The sequence below is a fragment of the Schistocerca nitens genome, chromosome 6 (genome assembly GCF_023898315.1).
Source record: "Schistocerca nitens isolate TAMUIC-IGC-003100 chromosome 6, iqSchNite1.1, whole genome shotgun sequence".
Taxonomy (NCBI): Eukaryota; Metazoa; Arthropoda; class Insecta; order Orthoptera; family Acrididae; genus Schistocerca; species Schistocerca nitens.
The window spans coordinates 725,371,750-725,390,972 of NC_064619.1; the positions used below are offsets into that span (position 1 = coordinate 725,371,750).

Below are 19,223 nucleotides of genomic sequence, written 5' to 3' on the forward strand. Positions count from 1 at the left end.
CAGAGGCTGAACAGTCTTGTGCGCTATCATCTACGCTGTGTATCTGGCAAGGTGCTTGAATTTACACTCGCAAAGACCTGATTGTCTAACTTGAAAGCTAATTAATTCTCATAACAACCTAGTCTACAACGTCCTTACAAGCTTTTTAGACTGTTTCTGACCGCCCTGAATATGCGTGCTGTAATTTGTCTTCTCAGCTCCTTCTTAAGGTATTCGTAGGTGGTTGTGCTATATTCCAAAATCCCTAGTTTAATATTGTTTATTGAAATTTTATATATTGCCTTTCATGGGATAGCTTCTGTATTCAAGCTCCAGCTATTCCAGGTTTTCTAGCATTTTAATGACGGAATCCCGTGGTCTAGTCGTAAATCAAAACGTCCTGGGTTCGAAACCCACCACTACTCAAATTTTGATTAACAATCAGCAATGGTGGGCGAAGAGAGCCACCATAAGCACTCAGCCTCATTCTGCCAACGGCCATATCAAAGAGGGTGGACGAGCGGACAGAGATTCAGAGCACTCTCTTGTTCCTAGGGTTGGGAAACTGCCCGTATAGGCGGAAGAATCAGCAGTGATGAACGGATAAGGATGCTGAAGGCAATGGAAACCACTGCATTAAAGACACGTAATGTGTATCGACGGGATGAGTGCATTGATGATCTCTCCATTAGCAAATGTTCCGGAATAGTCACCCACAAGGATCTCTGGGAGGGGACTGCCAAGAGGGAGGTGACCATTAGAAAGAGATTGAATAATAAACGAAAGGGTAACGTTCTACGAGTCGGGGAGTGGAATGTCGAAAGCTTGAACGTGGTAGGAAACTAGAAAATCTGAAAACGGAATTGCAAAGGCACAATCTAGATGTACTAGGTGTCAGTGAAGCGAAATGGAACGAACACAAGGATTCTGGTCGGATAGTGTAGGGTAATATCAACAGGTGCAGAAAATGGTTTATCGGGAGAAGGGTTCGTTATGACCAGAAAGGTAGGGCAGAGGGTGCGTTACTGTGAACAGTTTAGTGATAGGGTTGTTCTTATCAGAATCGACAGCAAACCAATATCGACAACGATACTTCAGGTATACACGCCGACGTCGCAAGGTGAAGATGAAGAGAGAGAGAAAGTATAGTATATTGAAAGGGTGACACAGTAAGTAAAGCGAGATGAGAATCTAATAGTCATGGGGGACTGGAATGCAGTTGTAGGGGAAGGAGTAGAAGAAAAGGCTACAGGAGAAAATGGGCTCGGGGCAAGGAATGAGAGAGGAGAAAGACTAATAGAGTTCTGTAATAATTTTCAGCTGTAATAGTGAATATTATGTTCAGGAATCACAAGAGGAGGAGGTATACTTGGAAAAGACCGGGTGATACAGGAAGGTTTCAGTTAGATTACATCAAGATCAGACAGAGATTGCGGGGCTGGATACTGGATTGTAAGGCGTACCCAGGAGCAGATATAGACTCAGATCACCATGTAGTAGTGATGAAGTGTAGGCTGAAGTTTAAGCCATTAGTCAGGAAGAATTGGGATACTGAAGCACTAAGGGATGACGAGATAGCTTAAAGTCCTCTTAGCCTATAGATACAACAGTAAGGAACACCTGGGTAGGCAGTACAGTTGAAGAGGAATGGACATCTCTAAAAACGGCCATCGCGGAAGTCGGAAAGAAAAACATAGGTACAAGGAAGGTAACTGCGAAGAAATCATGGGTGACAGAAGAAATACCTCAGTTGATCGATGAAAAGAGGAAGTACAAAAATGTTCTGGGAAACTCATGAATTCGGAAATCCAAGTCGCTGAGGAATAAATAAATAGGAAGTGCAGGGAAGCTAAGACGAAATGACTGCATGGTAAATGTGAAGCAATCGAAAAAGAAGTGATTGTCGGAATGGCGGACTCAGCATACAGGAAAGTCAAAACAACCGTCGGTGACATTAAAAGCAAGGGTGATAACATTAAGAGTTGGACGGGAATTGCACTATTAAATGCAGAGGAGAGACCGGATAGGTCGAAAGAATACATTGAGAGCCTCTATGAGGGGGCAAGATATGTCTGATGTGATAGAAGAAGAAACGGGAGTCGATTTAGAACAGATAGGGGATCCAGTGTTAGAATTTAAAATAGCTTTGTAGGACTTACGACCAAATACGACGGAAGGGTAGATAACATTACTGGTACATCAGAATTTCTACAATCATTGTGGGAAGTCGCAACAAGACGTCCAATCAGATTGGAGTGTAGAATGTATGAGTCTGGCGATAAACCATTTGACTTTCGGAAAAACATTGTCCACACAGTTCCGAAGAATGCAGAAGCTGGCAAGTGCGAGAACTATCGCACAATCAGCTTAACAGCTTATGAATCCAAGTTGGTGACAAGAATAATATACAGAAGATTGGAAGAGGAAATTGACGACGTGTTAGACGAAGATAAGTTTGGCCTTAGAAAAGGTAAAGGCACGAGAGAGGTAATTCTGGCGTTGCGGTTGATAATGTAAGCAAGACTAAAGAAAAATCAAGACACGCTCATAGGATTTGTCGAGCTGGAAAAAGCGTTCGACAATGTAAAACCGTGCAAGATGTTCGAAATTATGAGAAAAATAGGAGTAAGCTATAGAGAGATACGGGTAATATAAAATATGTACAACAGCCAAGACGGAATAATAAGAGTGGGCGACCAAGAACGAAGTGCTCTGATTAAAAAGTGCGTAAGACAGGGATGTAGACTTTCGTCCGTACTCTTCAATCTGTACATCGAAGAAGCAATGACGGAAATAAAAGAAAGGTTCAGGGATGAAATTAAAATCCAAGGTGGAAGGACATCAATGATACGATTCGTTGATGACGTTGCTATAGTAAGTGAAAGTGAAGAAGAATTACATGACCTGCTGAACTGAATGAACAATCTAATGAGTAAAGAATATGGACTGAGAGCAAATCGAAAGAAGACGAAAGTGATGACAAGTAGAAGAAATGAGAACAGTGAGAAACTTAACATCGGGATTGATGGTCACAAAGTAGATGAAGTTAAGGAATTCTGCTACCCAGGCAGTAAAATAACTAGTGATGAGCGAAGCTAAGATGACACTAAAAGCAGACTAGCAATGGCAAAAAGGACATTTCTGGCCGAAAGAAGTCTAGCAGTATCAAATATAGGCCTTAATTTCTTAATATTTCCTTATTATTTTCTTATGTTCAACTTTTATAGAAAAAAATTAAATTTTATTTTCCTACTTTAACCTTTTGTAAGAAAAAAATAATTATTTTGAAAACTGGTGAACATGGTACGAAAAAATATTCATTTTTATTATTTTTCTAAGTAATGTAAATAAAATTAACTGAGTTAGACATGAAAAGTGGATAATAGAAGGATATTTCTGTAGATTCTGGGTAAGTTTCCATTTGCTAGTGAACGAACAGACGAAACGAGTGAGTGAGCTAGAAAATGGAAAGAGAGCCAGAACCTACAGAAATATCCTTCTCCTATTATATGATTTTCACTGATTTATAGGAGAAGAGCACTACATAAAAAAATGAAAAGGCGAGTAATGAAATTTTTCTTACCCTCTTCTGCAACTTTTTGGAGAGAGCTGAGCGCAAAATTTTCATTGCAAAATCAATTACTTTGTCAGCATTTATCAAATGCAATGCTTTCAAACTCCGGCAATAGGCAGTCTGTAAAAGAAAAGAACAATCAGATAGTCAAGTTACGTCGATGTTGTTTAATACTGCAGTACGCTGCATGTTTACTCATATTTGACAGATGTTAAGATACAAGGGATAAATGTAAATGAAACAGTAAAAACTGCAGTAACGCAAGTATAAATCTTAAGACAATTCACAACGATCTGTTTCAAATATTCCAGCCAACAGACTTTACAGTTGTTGCAAAACTTGTGGATGTTTTGCAATATTTCTTCACTGAACTGTTATGTCTTTGTACTATTATAAACAATTATTAAGATAGACGCAGGGTGACGATTATTGAACTATGTGAAATAAAAGCGTCATAACTTCTGAATAGTTTGTGTTAGGACGTTCAAACTGCAAGGATGGACATGGGACATGATGGGAATTAGTATGCATATGTATGGTTTGGTTTAGCGACGAGGTCCACTTTAATTTGGATGGGTTCGTAAATAAGCAAAATTGGCACATTTGGGGAACGGCGAATCTGCATTTCATGATCGAGTAGTTTATTCACCCTCAACCAGTGATTGTCTGATGTGCAATGTCCAGTCACAGAATAATCCAGTGACGCTCCGTGATGACACGGGGACTATCAACTGGTACGTGAAGGTCTGGGAAGATGATTTCACCCCGTTATTCAAAGCGGCCCTGATTTGGATATGATGTGGTTCATGCAAGACGAAGCTCGACCCCATCGAAATAGGGGAGTGTTTGATATCCTGGAGGAGCACTTTGGGGACTGCGTTCTGGTTTTGGGGTACCCAGAGGCCACTGGAACGGGCTTCTATTGGCCGCCATATTCTCCGGACCTAAACACAAGCCCTCCTTATTGTGGGACTATGTGAAAGACAAGGTGCACAGCAATAACACCAAAACCATTGCTGAAAACAGTCTTTCAAGAGGTCAGAGACAGCATCGATGTTCCGACACTACAAACGGTCACGCGGAATTTCGCTATTCGTCTGCCCCACATCCTCGCCATTGATGTAATAACCTAAATCAGAATAACTGTAGTGACGTTTACATGTTGAATAAAGTGTATACACTTCGTAATTTTTAGCTAATTTACGTTTTTTGTTCATATAGTTCAATAATTGTCAGTGTGTAGGTGGTATGTGCTACTGCGAAAAAGGCTTGGGGCTAGGTGTAGCTATAAACTATGCCGAAATAGCTAAAAGGCCTGCACATACTTTACATCTACATCTACATAGATACTTCGCAAGCCACCGTACTGTTCACTCGCAAATAGAGCAAAGGAGAAACGACTGTCTAATTGCTTCCGTATGAGAACTAATTTCTCGTGTCTTACCTTCGTGGTCCTTACCCGCAATGTTTGTTGGTGGCAGTAGAATCGTTGGGCAGTGAGCTTCAAATGCCGGTTCTCTATGTTTTCTCAACAGTGTTTCTCGAAAAGAACGTCGCCTTCCCTCCACGGATTCCCCATTTGTATTCCCGAAGCATCTCCGTAACACTTGCGTGTTTTTCGAACCTACCGGTAACAAATCTAGCAGCCTGTCTCTGAATTGCTTCGATGTTTTCCTTCAGTTCGACCTGGTATGGATCCGAAACACTCGAGCAGTACTCAGGAATAGGTCACACCAGCGTCCTATATGCGGTCTCCTTTACAGATGAACCACTCTTTCCTAAAATTCTCCCAGTAAATCGAAGTCGACCATTCGGCTTCCCTACCACAGTTCCCACATGCATGTCCCACCTCGTATCGCTTAGCAACGTTAAGCCCAGATATTTAAACGACTTGACACTGTCAAGCACGGCACTGGTAACATTGTATCCGAACATTACAGGTTTTATTCGTACTCATTCGCCATTAAATTAGGTTTCTCCACGTTTAGGGCCAGCTGCCATTCATCAAACCAACTGGAAATTCTGTCTAAGTCGTCTTACATTTTCCTATAGTCACTCAATTTCAACACCCTATCGTACACCACGGCATCATCAGCAAACACCAGCACATTGCTGCCCACTCAGTCCGCCAAATCGTTTATGTACATAGGGAACAATAGCAGTCGCATCACACTTCCCTGGGGCACTCCAGACGAAATCCTAGTCTCTGATGAACTCTCGCCTTCGAGGGCAACATACTGGGTTCTACTACAACAACAACTACTACTTAAGAAGTCTTGGGCCTACCGACATATCTGTGGTCACACCTGGTAGGCCCTAGTGTTGGTCTAGATGTGTTTTTGCATCTTAGGCCATCTCAGTATACACTTCACATGTGTACTGTAAATGTATGTAATGAGATGAAATCATTAGAAAAGTCCACAATCACTGTTACAGTTGTTTAATTTTTCTATCTTGTTCACTTTTTACTTTCTTATTTATTTAAAATTCTATACATTAACTGGTTTCGTCTCAAACCATCATCCAAGGCACTTAAATAACTGTTGACACACTTTGTCTCGTCAAATTCATATGTATAACCATAATGCGGGCATGTGACTTTAATGTAGTTCTGGTAATGGCTAGAGCAGAAACATGTAATGGTGCATAATTAAAAAAAGCAATAAAAACGCAATCAAGCCAAAAGTATTCCATTATATATCGTAAGTGCTGCGGTTGATATTCCTATTGTGAGTGAGCTCCTGGACGAAGTTTCCAGCCGAGTTGCTGTAATTTTAGCGATTACTGCCTTTGTTGATGAAGTAGCAGAAACACAGACTTTCTACTTAGCATTAAATATGTTTTTTCTTATGAAAAATAGACATAGTTCACTGTCTTTATATGTCAAATTCAGTTTAATAAATGATAAAAACATTTGGTGCATCGACTGAATTACATGAAGGAGTGGACATCAGAAGACCATAAGCAGTTCCTGTCAGTTTCTAGTTGTTGTTAGACATAAGGTTGTGTACTGTGCAGCATTTGTAAATATTTTGCGTTCTACGAGTTCTGTATAGAGTTTTTAAGTTATTTGGAATATGTTGTTAATTCTTCATGTATGTTACTTTACAGTGAGTAAAATACTATATATTTTTAGAACTATTTATATAACATATGTAAATTTAAGCTATACATCGCCGATTCTACGTCACCTTGTAGTTTGAAACAGAAGACAGTTTTTCTTACCATGGAACACGTTATATATGTAAATGCATTGAGTTTCTTTAAAGTCTTAACTATTTTCCTGCCTAGAAAATTGAAGTTAGACTTAGTTTCCAGTAGCTTCTGTTTCGAAATCTATTCAACTGATAATTAGTTTTTGATAATATCTCCTCTTAATTTAGTTTAACGTAATGATTATTACAGATTATGAGTTATAATGTAACGCACAGACTAGTAAAACAGTACTGGCAAGATTTTCTCGATAGCAGTGCTTTTAAATTTCAATCAAATGTATGTTTCTAGGTACATGACCATGTTGTTCCTTGTAACACGTTTCCACATTTGGAAAAATTTACCGGAGTAGCTTTTCACTTTTTAGAAAAAGTCTACAGCATGTAAAAAATGAATGCCATCGTTTAAATATGGGAAGCCAGGTGGAGGATGTATGAAAGGTTTATCGAAGTAACACACTCTCCATCAGTGAAAAGCCGCAGTACCAAGTGGAATGCGACTCATAATGTGCAATCATGTGTCAAAACTTCAGCTGTGTGTGTCCACTGAGAAGTACAATAACCATATCTATCCTTCCATGTTGACATTTACTAATACAGTCACTACTCTGTTTTTGAACTACTTGTGGTAGTCACTTTCAGTTATAAGATACGTTCACAGGGCCAGCAGCAATACAGTCATACATCGACTCCTTCATATCCAGGTTAGAGCTCGTCATTATTATAATGTGGCTACAGTATGACTCTCAGTTGCCTCCCGAATGATCACAGCAATTTATCTCTTTTACGCCTCATAACATTTACGACGAGCTGCTAATGTGATAGTTTTGTGATCGGTGCAACAGATCAAATCATTACGATACATCGTAAACTCCATAAATATTTTAACCTCATCATTCATGTGAAGAGATACTTAATGTAAAAAGTGACCATCAAATTAAACAGTTTCACATACAAATTGTTCTAAAAAATAAATGATGTTTGTCAAATGTTATTCTTAATTCAAAGTCTAAAATGTTCACAAAAATAAGCCAGCAGCACACTGTAACTTTCACGTCAAGTTTCAGAAACATATTTGCCCATCCAATGATCCACACACACACACACGCACACACGCGCGCACACACACACACACACACACACACACACACACACACTGACGCTTAAAACAAAACTATGGATCACAGATTAAGTCTCTGTAAGTCCATCTTTATACAGATGGTTGCGGAACATCGGTTGCTCAATGAAAAATGTCAAAACAAAACACCTTTCAGCCGTCTAAATTTCCATTTTTTATATTTTACTTCAGCAACCAGTTTCGGCGCTACGTTACGCCATCTTCAGGCCGCCTGAGCAATTTCTGTCGGCAGGTGCTGGTCGAAGTGTTCACTGTGTCGAACATCTACGGATACCAACCACTGAATGCTGGCCCCTACTGTGACTGGACCAGAGGTGGGAGTCTTCCTACACGTCGGTCAGGGAGCCTGAAGACGGCGTAATGTAGCGCTGAAACTGGTTGCTCAAATAAAATGACAGCTGGAAATTTAGATTGCTCAAAGTTATTTTGATTCGACATATTTCTCACATTAAGTTCTTCCCATTCTAATTCCACATTTAAATTGCTACTGAAGACTTTGGCTAAAAATAACGTCCCAAGCAGGTAGCTTAAATTCTATTTTCAGGCCTACACACGGCAGCGTACCAGAACAAACTGTTGGCTCCAATACTAAACAAAGTAGGCAAGCACACAAATAAATGACAGTCTGAATGACATGTACTGAGGCTACTGGAAGAATGCAGTTAATGTATGCTGTGCGAAAGAAACTTGAGGACAAACCATGCTGGGGAGGATAAAGATTACAACAACACACACAATGTCCACGTCAAGTGTCACAACGTAATTTTCGTGTTTAAGCTGCCCATGAGACATGTTAACTTCATTTGGAGTAGGCGTGGTGGAGGCTATGTAGAGAAGCAAGGTTTTGGGGACGGCAGCAGCACTACGAATTGCAACCTATAGTGCCAAGGCCACCGTTAAATGCAAACTGCTAAACATAATATTATAACTATTAACTGAAAAGCTCCAAAATATGGGATCTAAAATACACAACATAGCCAGTGACAAACTTAATGTGCGAGCATAATTTTAGTAAGGAGAGTCAGTGAGGAGGCTGGTCGTCTGGCCTAGTCGTTGCACCCTTTAACAGGGTCCAAGTAGCCACACAGGAGGAGCGTTTTGCCATCTATCGAAAGCGCCAGTGTTAGGCGCGTTATGGAGACTGGAAATCTACTCTGTAGGAGTCAGCATGGGTTTCGAAAAAGACGGTCGTGTGAAACCCAGCTCGCGCTATTCGTCCACGAGACTCAGAGGGCCATAGACACGGGTTCCCAGGTAGGTGCCGTGTTTCTTGACTTCCGCAAGGCGTTCGATACAGTTCCCCACAGTCGTTTAATGAACAAAGTAAGGGCATATGGACTCTCACACCAATTGTGTGATTGGATTGAAGAGTCCCTAGATAACAGAACGCAGCATGTCATTCTCAATGGATAGAAGTCTGCCGAAGTAAGAGTGATTTCAGGTGTGCCGCAGGGGAGTGTCGTAGGACCGTTGCTATTCACAATATACATAAATGACCTTGTGGATGACATCGGAAGTTCACTGAGGCTTTTTGCAGATGATGCTGTGGTGTATCGAGAGGTTGTAACAATGGAAAATTGTACTGAAATGCAGGAGGATCTGCAGCGAATTGACGCATGGTGCAGGGAATGCCAATTGAATCTCAATGTAGACAAGTGTAATGTGCTGCGAATACATAGAAAGATAGATCCCTTATCATACAGCTACCAAATAGCAGGTCAGCAACTGGAAGCAGTGAATACCATAAATTATCTGGGAGTACGCATTAGGAGTGATTTAAAACGGAATCATCATATAAAGTTGATCGTTGGTAAAGCAGATGCCAGACTGAGACTAAGGAAATGCAGTCCGAAAACAAAGGAAGTAGGTTACAGTACGCTTGTTCGCCCACTGCTTGAATACTTCTCAGCAGTGTGGGATCCGTACCAGATAGGGTTGATAGAAGAGATAGAGAAGATCCAACGGAGAGCAGCGCGCTTCGTTACAGGATCATTTAGTAATCGCGAAAGCGTTACCGAGATGATAAACTCCAGTGGAAGACTCTGCAGGAGAGACGCTCAGTAGCTCGGTACGGGCTTTTGTTAAAGTTTCGAGAACATACCACCGAAGAGTCAAGCAGTATATTGCTCCCTCCTACGTTTATCTGGCGAAGAGACCATGAGGACAAAATCAGAGAGATTAGAGCCCACACAGAAGCATACCGACAATCCATCTTTCCACGAACAATACGAGACTGGAATAGAAGGGAGAACCGATAGAGGTACTCAAGGTACCCTCCGCCACACACCGTCAGGTGGCTTGCGGGGTATGGATGTAGATGTAGATGGAGCCCCTTAGGGAAGTAGCGTTGAGGGCTGGAAAGAAGTCCAGTGTATGCTCGGTATGTCTGTCTGAGAGCCTCGTCTGACAATGAGATTTGGAGGAGGCGCTGCCTGCGGCCATCAGGGCTGCAGGTTGTGGCTCATGTCGTCAGCAATGGCGCCTGTCGCTTGGGTCATGACGCCATCTTCAGTTCCTACAGGTGTCTGGTAAAAGTGATGAAAAGTGCTGGCCCCGTGTGTCAGGTGCAAGCAGAGCTCATTGTTCCCACAGTCGATCGGGGTCCTGTGGTTTGAGCCAAGTGAAAGGTCTCAACCGAAGGTTCCACTAATTTTGTGACGCTCTTGTGAGTAGATTTTTAGACCTGTGTTAAAGGGTGGAGAACTGCAGGACACCGCTCGATAGAGCATAGATGCACTACTGTGACCATGTTTTTTTTTACGCTCGGCAGGAGTTTGAAATCCTGTAACGAACACCCGCCAGTCAATGTGCAGAGAGGTAAATACGGCCTCATACAGTGTAAAGACCCTTAGAGAGTCACAATTTAAACAGTACAGAGTAGAAGTATTCGTAAACAGTTCCAAAATTAACTGCCCTCCAGGGAAGTTGTCACGCTCGACTTGTTCTCAGAACAGAGAGGTGACTGAAATCCCATGTACTGAACTCCGAAATATTTAGCGGAGCATGGAATGTATATAGAAGAGACAGATTAGACACCATAGGCGGGAGAGCGTTAATTGCAGATAGCAGAAATGTGGTTATGAAGGTCGATATTGACTCTGTCCGAAATTGTCTGGTCGCGAGTATCATGCCTATGTGAACTTACGTTAATTATCGAATGTTATTACTGGCCACCCGCCTCCGCCGTATCAGTTTCAGAGGGAGTCAAAGGAAGTCCGCGCTCAATAGAGCGTGAAAAAATGGCTCTGAGCACTGTGGGACTTAATATCTGAGGTCATCAGTCCCCTTGATCTTAGAACCACTTAAACCTAACTAACCTAAGGACATCACATACACCGATGCCCGAGGTAGGATTCGAACCTGCAACCGTAGCGGTCGCGCGGTTCCAGACTGTAGCGCCTAGAACCGCTCGGCCAACCCGGCCGGCATAGAGCGTGAATATCCAGGTCATGTACATTAGTACGAAGCGACTTTGAACAACAATGTATAGTCTCTGATGTCTATGGATTCATTGCAGATGGTGTAGAGAGACAGTTTTGTGAAGTACATTTGAACAAATTTTCGGGAAACTGTCTTGAGCAACTAGTTGTACAGTCCACATGCAATGGAAATATTTCAGACCTTATAACTACAAAGAGGCCTGATCTTATCGACAGTATTATTACAGAGACAAGAATAAATTACTTTGATGTCATCTTCATAACGATGGTTACTAAAGTTTCTAATCCAACAAGAACGCTAGGGGAGATTTATGCTAGAAAGAGTAGATAAGCAATTGTTAGCATCCCACTTAGACAACAGACTCCAATTACTTCCAAAATGGTCATTATGGGCAAAGCTTAAACGGAATGTAAATCGTGCTCTGGAGAACTATGTGCCTAATAAGTGGATTAAGGTTGGGAAAGGCCTACCGTGATCTGAAAATAAAAGCTGGAGAATTCTGAGGAGACTGTTGCACTCTCGGTTCAAAGAAGAACGAGCGGGTGGTAACAGGCACATTTTAGTGGGAATTGTGACAACAGAAGATAGCCAAAGGAAAGTTGAAGTTTTAAATTTCACGTTTAAGAAACCACTCATGAGGGGGGTCATACAAACATGCCGTTGTTTGACTGTCATACAGACTCCCGTATGAATGACGTAATAGTAGTAATAGACATCCCTGGTGTAGAGAAGCAAAAGGAAGAGTTGTAAACAAACAAGTCGCCATCCGTAAGGAATTCTAGTTCGGTTTTAAAGGAAGTATGTCGCAGCACTGATCCTTTACTTGGTTTCCATTTATCGCGAGTCTCTCGCTCTTTGCAAAGTCCCAACCAATGGGAAAAATTGCAGGTGACTCCCGTATACAAAAAGGGTAAAGGAACGGACCCACCTAATTACAGACCTGTATCCTTAACATCTGTTTGTTGCAGAGCTCTTGAACATATTCTGAGTTCAGGTGTACTAAGTTTCTCGGTTACAGAACAGTTCCCTATAGGGAAACAAACTATTGCTCACAAATCAGCATGGATTTGGAAAGCATAGTTCACGCAAAACTTAACTTGCCCTTTCCTCATGTGATATCCTAAAAATCAGGGATGGAGGGCAACAGATAGATTTCATATTCCCGGATTTCCGGAAAGCGTTTAACAGGGTGCATCACTGCATGCTGTAAACGAAGTTCCCAGCATGTGGATCAGGCTCACAGTTACGTGACTGGCTCTAAAACTTCGTAAGTAACTGTACCCAGTATGTTGTCCTCGATGACGAGTGTTTATCAGAGACAAAGGTATCGTCAGGAGTGCCCCAGGGAAGTCTGATGGAAACCCACTTAATCTTTATATACACAAATGACCTGATAAACAGCAATTTCTGGCTGTTTGCTGGTGACGCTCTGACGTACGGCACGGTGTCGTCTTTAAGTAACTGTTGGAAGACACAAGATGACTTACGTAGATTTTGTAGTTGGTGTGACGTGTGGTAGCTTGCTCTAAATGCAGAAAAATGTAAGTTCATTCAGACGAGTAGGAAAATATATCATGTAACGTTTGAATAAAGCGTCAGTGGTGTTCTGCTCGACACAGCACGTCGATTAAATATTTAAGCATAACACTGTAAAGCAACTGTAACACTTAAACTGTGTATTACCGTGACACACAATTATACGATCATAACGCTCGGAATTCAGGATGCAAACATAACTAAAGACACTGGTGGTACGAGCCAGAAACATGGGAAGAGGTGGAATAAAACGGAGGTGGATGATCGAAATCTCGTACACATGGCGCTAGTTCATAACGTAATTGTTCTGTAACATTCAGACAAAATACACACGTCTCGAATATTTGTGCTATTGGCAAAACTTAGAGGTTAGGCAACAGCTAATGATGACCAAAGTTCGATATCCGTACCATATTTTGAAAGCACAATGGACCCTAAAAATTAAATATTTATACATACAAGTTTTCTGTATTACTTACCAAAACAGAAACAGCTTCTTAGCACTACTGATACAACTTAGCGGTTAGTCAACGAGCTTAATTCAGTCTTAAATTTATCAAAACTGAATATATAAAAATTTGTTCTTTAACATTACAGGACACACATAGTCACACTGGTGCACTTGTTGACTGGAATTACTAAACTAAATAATGCTATTCTTCTGACGTTTGTACTGACGCTACCTTAAGCTCACAAAAAGCACTTTGTGATAGTGCACCATGCATCCATTCATCTTCCCATGCTTAAAATGTATTTAACATGGCAATTTGATCAGAATGTTTACCTCTAGCAAATGCTTTTGTTAATACGTCAAGTGGTGATTGTCCATATCAGTAACAAAAATTCTGCGAAGGTGCAGCTGTTGGAAGCCCTGGTTGCTAGTACATCAGAGCAGAAAAGATGTTTCACATTACTGTCATTTTACCCAACCGTGGTTCAATCTGCAACCTAGGATGGATCCAGACCCATAGATTAAGATCATAATTTTTCTGTAGTGGTAGTTCATTTCTTTAAGTAAGACTTCTAATAATCCTACCACAAGAAATGTCAAAAATTAATTACGATTGTAGTGTTGCTCACGCTGCTAAATATTGCACTTTCGGGCAACAACAAAGTTATGTTATGTGGCAGGTGTCATTGGAGCACAGTTAATAAAGTCATTTCTTGAACTCATGGCTCAATCGTCGAAAATCCAGGTAGTGATGATTCCAAGCTCGGATGCAAAGAGGCCTAGGTGTTATTCTGCGATATTCAAAAGTTTTATAGATGTGTTTCATAAACCATTCTTGACTTTTGCAAGTTAGGACAATGGTGATGTAAAAAAAGTAATGAGCCCTCCGAATTTAAGTTACACTTCTTTTTTATTACTTTTGTTGCAATATCACGTAACTAGTTCCAAAATATCACATCACAATATAAAACATACTTGAAAATATCTTCCTCACTGTTAATGTTCACATTTCATAAATTGACTACAATTTGCGTCTTTTTAACGTGACGACCAAAGCTTGTCTCTATAATAACCGCTTACGCGCCCAAAAATCAGAGTTACAAGTACGTCAAAGATCATAGTGACAAAAGAAAGAAAACACATAAGAATAATATCATTGTAATATATACATATCGATGTATCGAAGTACCTCTACATTAATGAAATCAAATCTGAATGTTGTCACTGAAATATGTTAACTATTTTACAGAAACACTGTAGAATATTGCTGGTATCGAGAGGTTGAGGTGAGGTACCGTAATGGTTACGTAATTCAAGTACTATTATGGACTTCAACTTCAGTTGCAGCGTCAATAGTTGGTGACTGAATCGCCTTGTTAAGAAATTGTGCTATTGCTCTGAGACACAGTAGTTATACTGACAAAAAGTCGTATTATATCAGCTCCAACTGATATCAGACTCAGTTAAACATTATAGTGTCTACTTGCTAGAATACTGACTTTATCTATCAGTACAAAACCTTTGTCATCTTCTGCAGCTGAACTTCATGCCACTTGCCCCTAACGTCACTATGTTATCTCAAAATTGTAACAAATTGCCCCTTGTTATCACATAAATGTGACAAAATTCACTATGTTACAGCAAAAGTGTAGGAAATAGCTCCATGTTACAGCAAACGTGTAACAAACTGCCTCATGCATCACAATGTTACTTCACAGCATTTTACAAGAAAACTGTAAAAAATTTGTCCATACATCAACATGTTTCAGCAAAAGTGTAAAACATAGAAGCATCTTATAGCAAAAATACAACCAATCACCCCATACCTCGCCACGTCATAGCAACATTGTAGCTAATTACCCTGTACGTTGTCAATCTACGAGAGGGGGCTATAATTATCAGTTTATAGGGTGGGGCATTGACAGTCAGTTTACACGTGAGGCAATTATCATCGGTTTACAGGTTAGGACAGCAATGATGTTAAAATTGTATTGCAACATCAGTGGGTGACAGTGTGTATGTGTAGTTAGTGTTAGCTAGTGGACTGCAAAACAGTATTCTAATGCCAGTAACTGACAGTGTGTATTTCCAGTAGGTGTCAGTAGTGCCAGTTACTGGGGGTATCAGCAAATGAGGTGTTACAAACTTGGGGCATCCGCTGCTAGCGGCGTTAGTTACTGGGGTCAACTACTCATTTTCTCAAAGACAAGTAACAAAAGAAACTTAGAAAAATACTGCCCCATATGTCATAATGTTACAGCAGAATTACAATAAACAGACCTATACATCGATGCGTTTCAGCAAAAATGTAAAATATTGGTCCTATTGCAGCTAAACTGTAATAGAGTACCCCATACACCACCATTTTTATATAAAATTTGTTCACTGTTCATATTGTAGCAAATAAATTAAAATTTGCATTCGGTGTAGTATGATTAACTTTGCATAGTATCTAGTGGCTGATTATGAAGATGTCGCTTTAAAGAGCCTTGACAGTCGATAAATGTTACTGCTTTCCTCAAAATTTTGTTTTTGTACATAATCTTCAGCGTGCCTAGACCAACATAACAATAAGCAATATTAGCGTGCCTGATGGACATTTGAAATTTGAAAGTAGCATTTAAATACTAGACGTGTACTGTGTGTATGTTATTATCTTCTTCCCGCCCCCCCCCCCTGCTATCACGGTTAGTCAGGTTTATTTTTACTCATATAGGCCTAGGATCACATTAATTGCTTTCTTCCAGTAGCTGGCAGTAATTCAGACCAGTAGCTGGCAGTAATTCAGACTGCCTATTTGTTTCTGGTTAGTGTAATTTACTTAGTATTTTAGCTAGCATTTGTTTCTTAAAGTTACAGATTTTGTCAGGTTTATTCCAGTGCACTGCCTCATTTAGGTCTAAAAGTGGAGTGTCAGCTACTTGCTTATGATGTTATTTTCTTCTTATGTGTTTTGTAACATTTTAAATAAGAAAATAGCATGGAACAATTAATGTGAGAGCTCACAATTATGACTCAGGCGTCAGTTTTGATGGATATTTGTGTGTAAGCATATGTGTGTGTGTGTTTGAATGACTTTGTAATGCTTGGAATATCTTTTTTCTGTGGATGACTTTGAATTAATAATGTGTGCGTGCTTGTGTATGTGTGAGAGACAGAGACAGAGACAGAGAGAGAGAGAGAGAGAGAGAGAGAGAGAGACAGACGAACAGCATTAATTTGTATAGTTGGGATGAAGCTCACATATTTTTAGGGTTCCTAACTCCATCAGTTAAAACAGATCCCTTATAGGATCAATTTTTCATCTGTCTGTCTGTTAAAAACCTGTTCCCTCAGGAATGGGTAGATGTATCAAGTTGACATTTGTTACATATCACGGTATTACCTAAGTTACTGCGATCAAAGATATGCCATATATGCCATATGTTTTGATAGAAACTCACACATTAAAACCTATGGTGTACTTCTCTGTTGGGTAGAATAATGAAATTTGGCGAGAAGCAAGGTTCCACAGTTCAAATAAAGGAAAAAATCCGAAAATGGTTAATTTATAATTCTAACATACGGAAAAAAATTTTGTCAGTTGTTATGCCTGTCCTTCCGTCTGTTAAGAGCCCTTTTTTTTCATCAGGAACAGATTGACATGTCACATTGAGATTTATTTCGCATACTGAGATCTATAGACCCTTGGCGGTGTAATGTAAAGTTCTGAGTCAATGCATTCATGTTACATGTTACATATTTTATACTCGCAAATGCACTCATCATAACCAAGAATGTATTTCCTGTTGAACATGAAATTTTGCAAGAACTAAGGTTTGGTAGTAGGAGTAAAGAAATAAAGGCGCAAATTGTTAATTATTAATTATATCACACGAAAAAACATATTTTTTTCATTTGTTGTCCGCCTGTGTCTGTCCTTTCGTTAAGACGCCTTTTGTCGGAAATAGGTAGACGTTTATCTCGTCTGTATCGATATGGATAACAGGCAAAAATTGTCGATAATCTCGATTCTGTTGTTGTTGTAGTCTTCAGTCCTGAGACTGGTTTGATGCAGCTCTCCATGCTACTCTATCCTGTGCAAGCTTCTTCATCTCCCAGTACTTACTGCAACCTACATCCTTCTGAATCTGCTTAGTGTATTCATCTCTTGGTCTCCCTCTACGATTTTTACACTCCACGCTGCCCTCCAATGCTAAATTTGTGATCCCTTGATGCCTCAAAACACGTCCTACCAACCGGTCCCTTCTTCTTGTCAAGTTGTGCCACAAATTCCTCTTCTCCCCAATTCTATTCAATACCTCCTCATTAGTTACGTGATCTACCCATCTAATCTTCAGCGCAACATTTCGAAAGCTTCTATTCTCTTCTTGTCCAAACTATTTATCGTCCATGTTTCACTTCCATACATGGCTACACTCCATACAAATACTTTCAGAAACGACTTTCTGACACATCTATACTCGATGTTAACAAATTTCTCTTCTTCAGAAACGCTTTCCTTGCCATTGCCAGTCTACATTTTATATCCTCTCTACTTCGACCATTATCAGTTATTTTGCTCCCCATATAGCAAAACTGCTTTACTACTTTAAGTGTCTCATTTCCTAATCTAATTCCCTCAGCATCACCCGACTTAATTCGACTACATTCCATTATCCTCGTTTTGATTTTGTTGATGTTCATCTTATACCCTCCTTTCAAGACAATGTCCATTCCGTTCAACTGCTCTTCCAAGCCCTTGGCTGTCTCTGACAGAAAATCAATGTCATCGGCGAACCTCAATGTTTTTATTTCTTCGCCATGGATTTTAATACCTACTCCGAACTTTTCTTTTGTTTCGTTTACTGCTTGCACAGATTGAATAACATCGGGGAGAGGCTAAACCCCTGTGTCATTCCCTTCCTAACCACTGCTTCCCTTTCATGCCCCTCGACTCTTATAACTGCCATCTGGTTTCTGTACAAATTGTAAATAGCCTTTCGCTCCCTGTATTTTAGCCCTGCCACCTTTAGAATTTGAAAGAGAGTATTCCAGTCAACATTGTCAAAAGCTTTCTCTAAGTCTACAAATGCTAGAAACGTAGGTCTGCCTTTCCTTAATCTTTCTTCTAAGGTAAGTCGTAGGGTCAGTATTGCCTCACGTGTTCCAATATTTCTACGGAATCCAAACTGACCTTCCCCGAGGTTGGCTTCTACTAGTTTTTCCACTCGTCTGTAAAGAATTCGCGTTAGTATTTTGCAGCTGTGCCTTATTGAACTGATTGTTCGGTAATTTTCACATCTGTCAACACCTGCTTTCTTTGGGATTGGAATCATTATATTCTTCTTGAAGTCTGAGGGTATTTCGCCTGTCTCATAAATATTGCTCACCAGATGGTAGAGTTTTGTCAGGACTGGTTCTCCCAAAGCCGTCAGTAGTTCTAATGGAGTGTTGTCTACTCCCGGGGCCTTGTTTTGACTCAGGTCTTTCAGTGCTCTGTCAAACTCTTCACGCAGTATTGTATCTCCCATTTCATGCTCATCTACATTCTCTTCCATTTCCAGAATATTGTCCTCAAGCACGTCGCCCTTGTAAAGATCCTCTATATACTCCTTCCACCTTTCTACTTTCCCTTCTTTGCTTAGAACTGGGTTTCCATCTGAGCTCTTGATATTCATACATGTGGTTGTCTTTTCTCCAAAGGTCTCTTTAACTTTCCTATAGGCAGTATCTATTTTATCCCTAGTGAGATAAGCCTCAACATCCTTACATTTGTCCTCTAGCCATCCCTGCTTAGCCATTTTGCACTTCCTGGCGATCTCAGTTTTGAGCCGTTTGTATTCTTTTTTGCCTGCTTCATTTACTGCATTTTTATATTTTCCCCTATCATCAATTAAATTCAATATATCT

General features: G+C 40.2%; 1 protein-coding gene across 1 annotated transcript in view; it reads right to left on the bottom strand.

Annotated features, from left to right (window-relative positions):
• The window catches only part of LOC126262198 (retinol-binding protein pinta-like), a 92,691-nt gene that overhangs the window by 29,163 nt on the left and 44,305 nt on the right, over positions 1–19,223 (bottom strand). Inside the window, exon 5 of the mRNA XM_049958614.1 lies at positions 3,563–3,673. Within this exon, the coding sequence (XP_049814571.1) occupies positions 3,563–3,673 (111 nt within the window). The remainder of the gene's footprint in view (positions 1–3,562; positions 3,674–19,223) is intronic.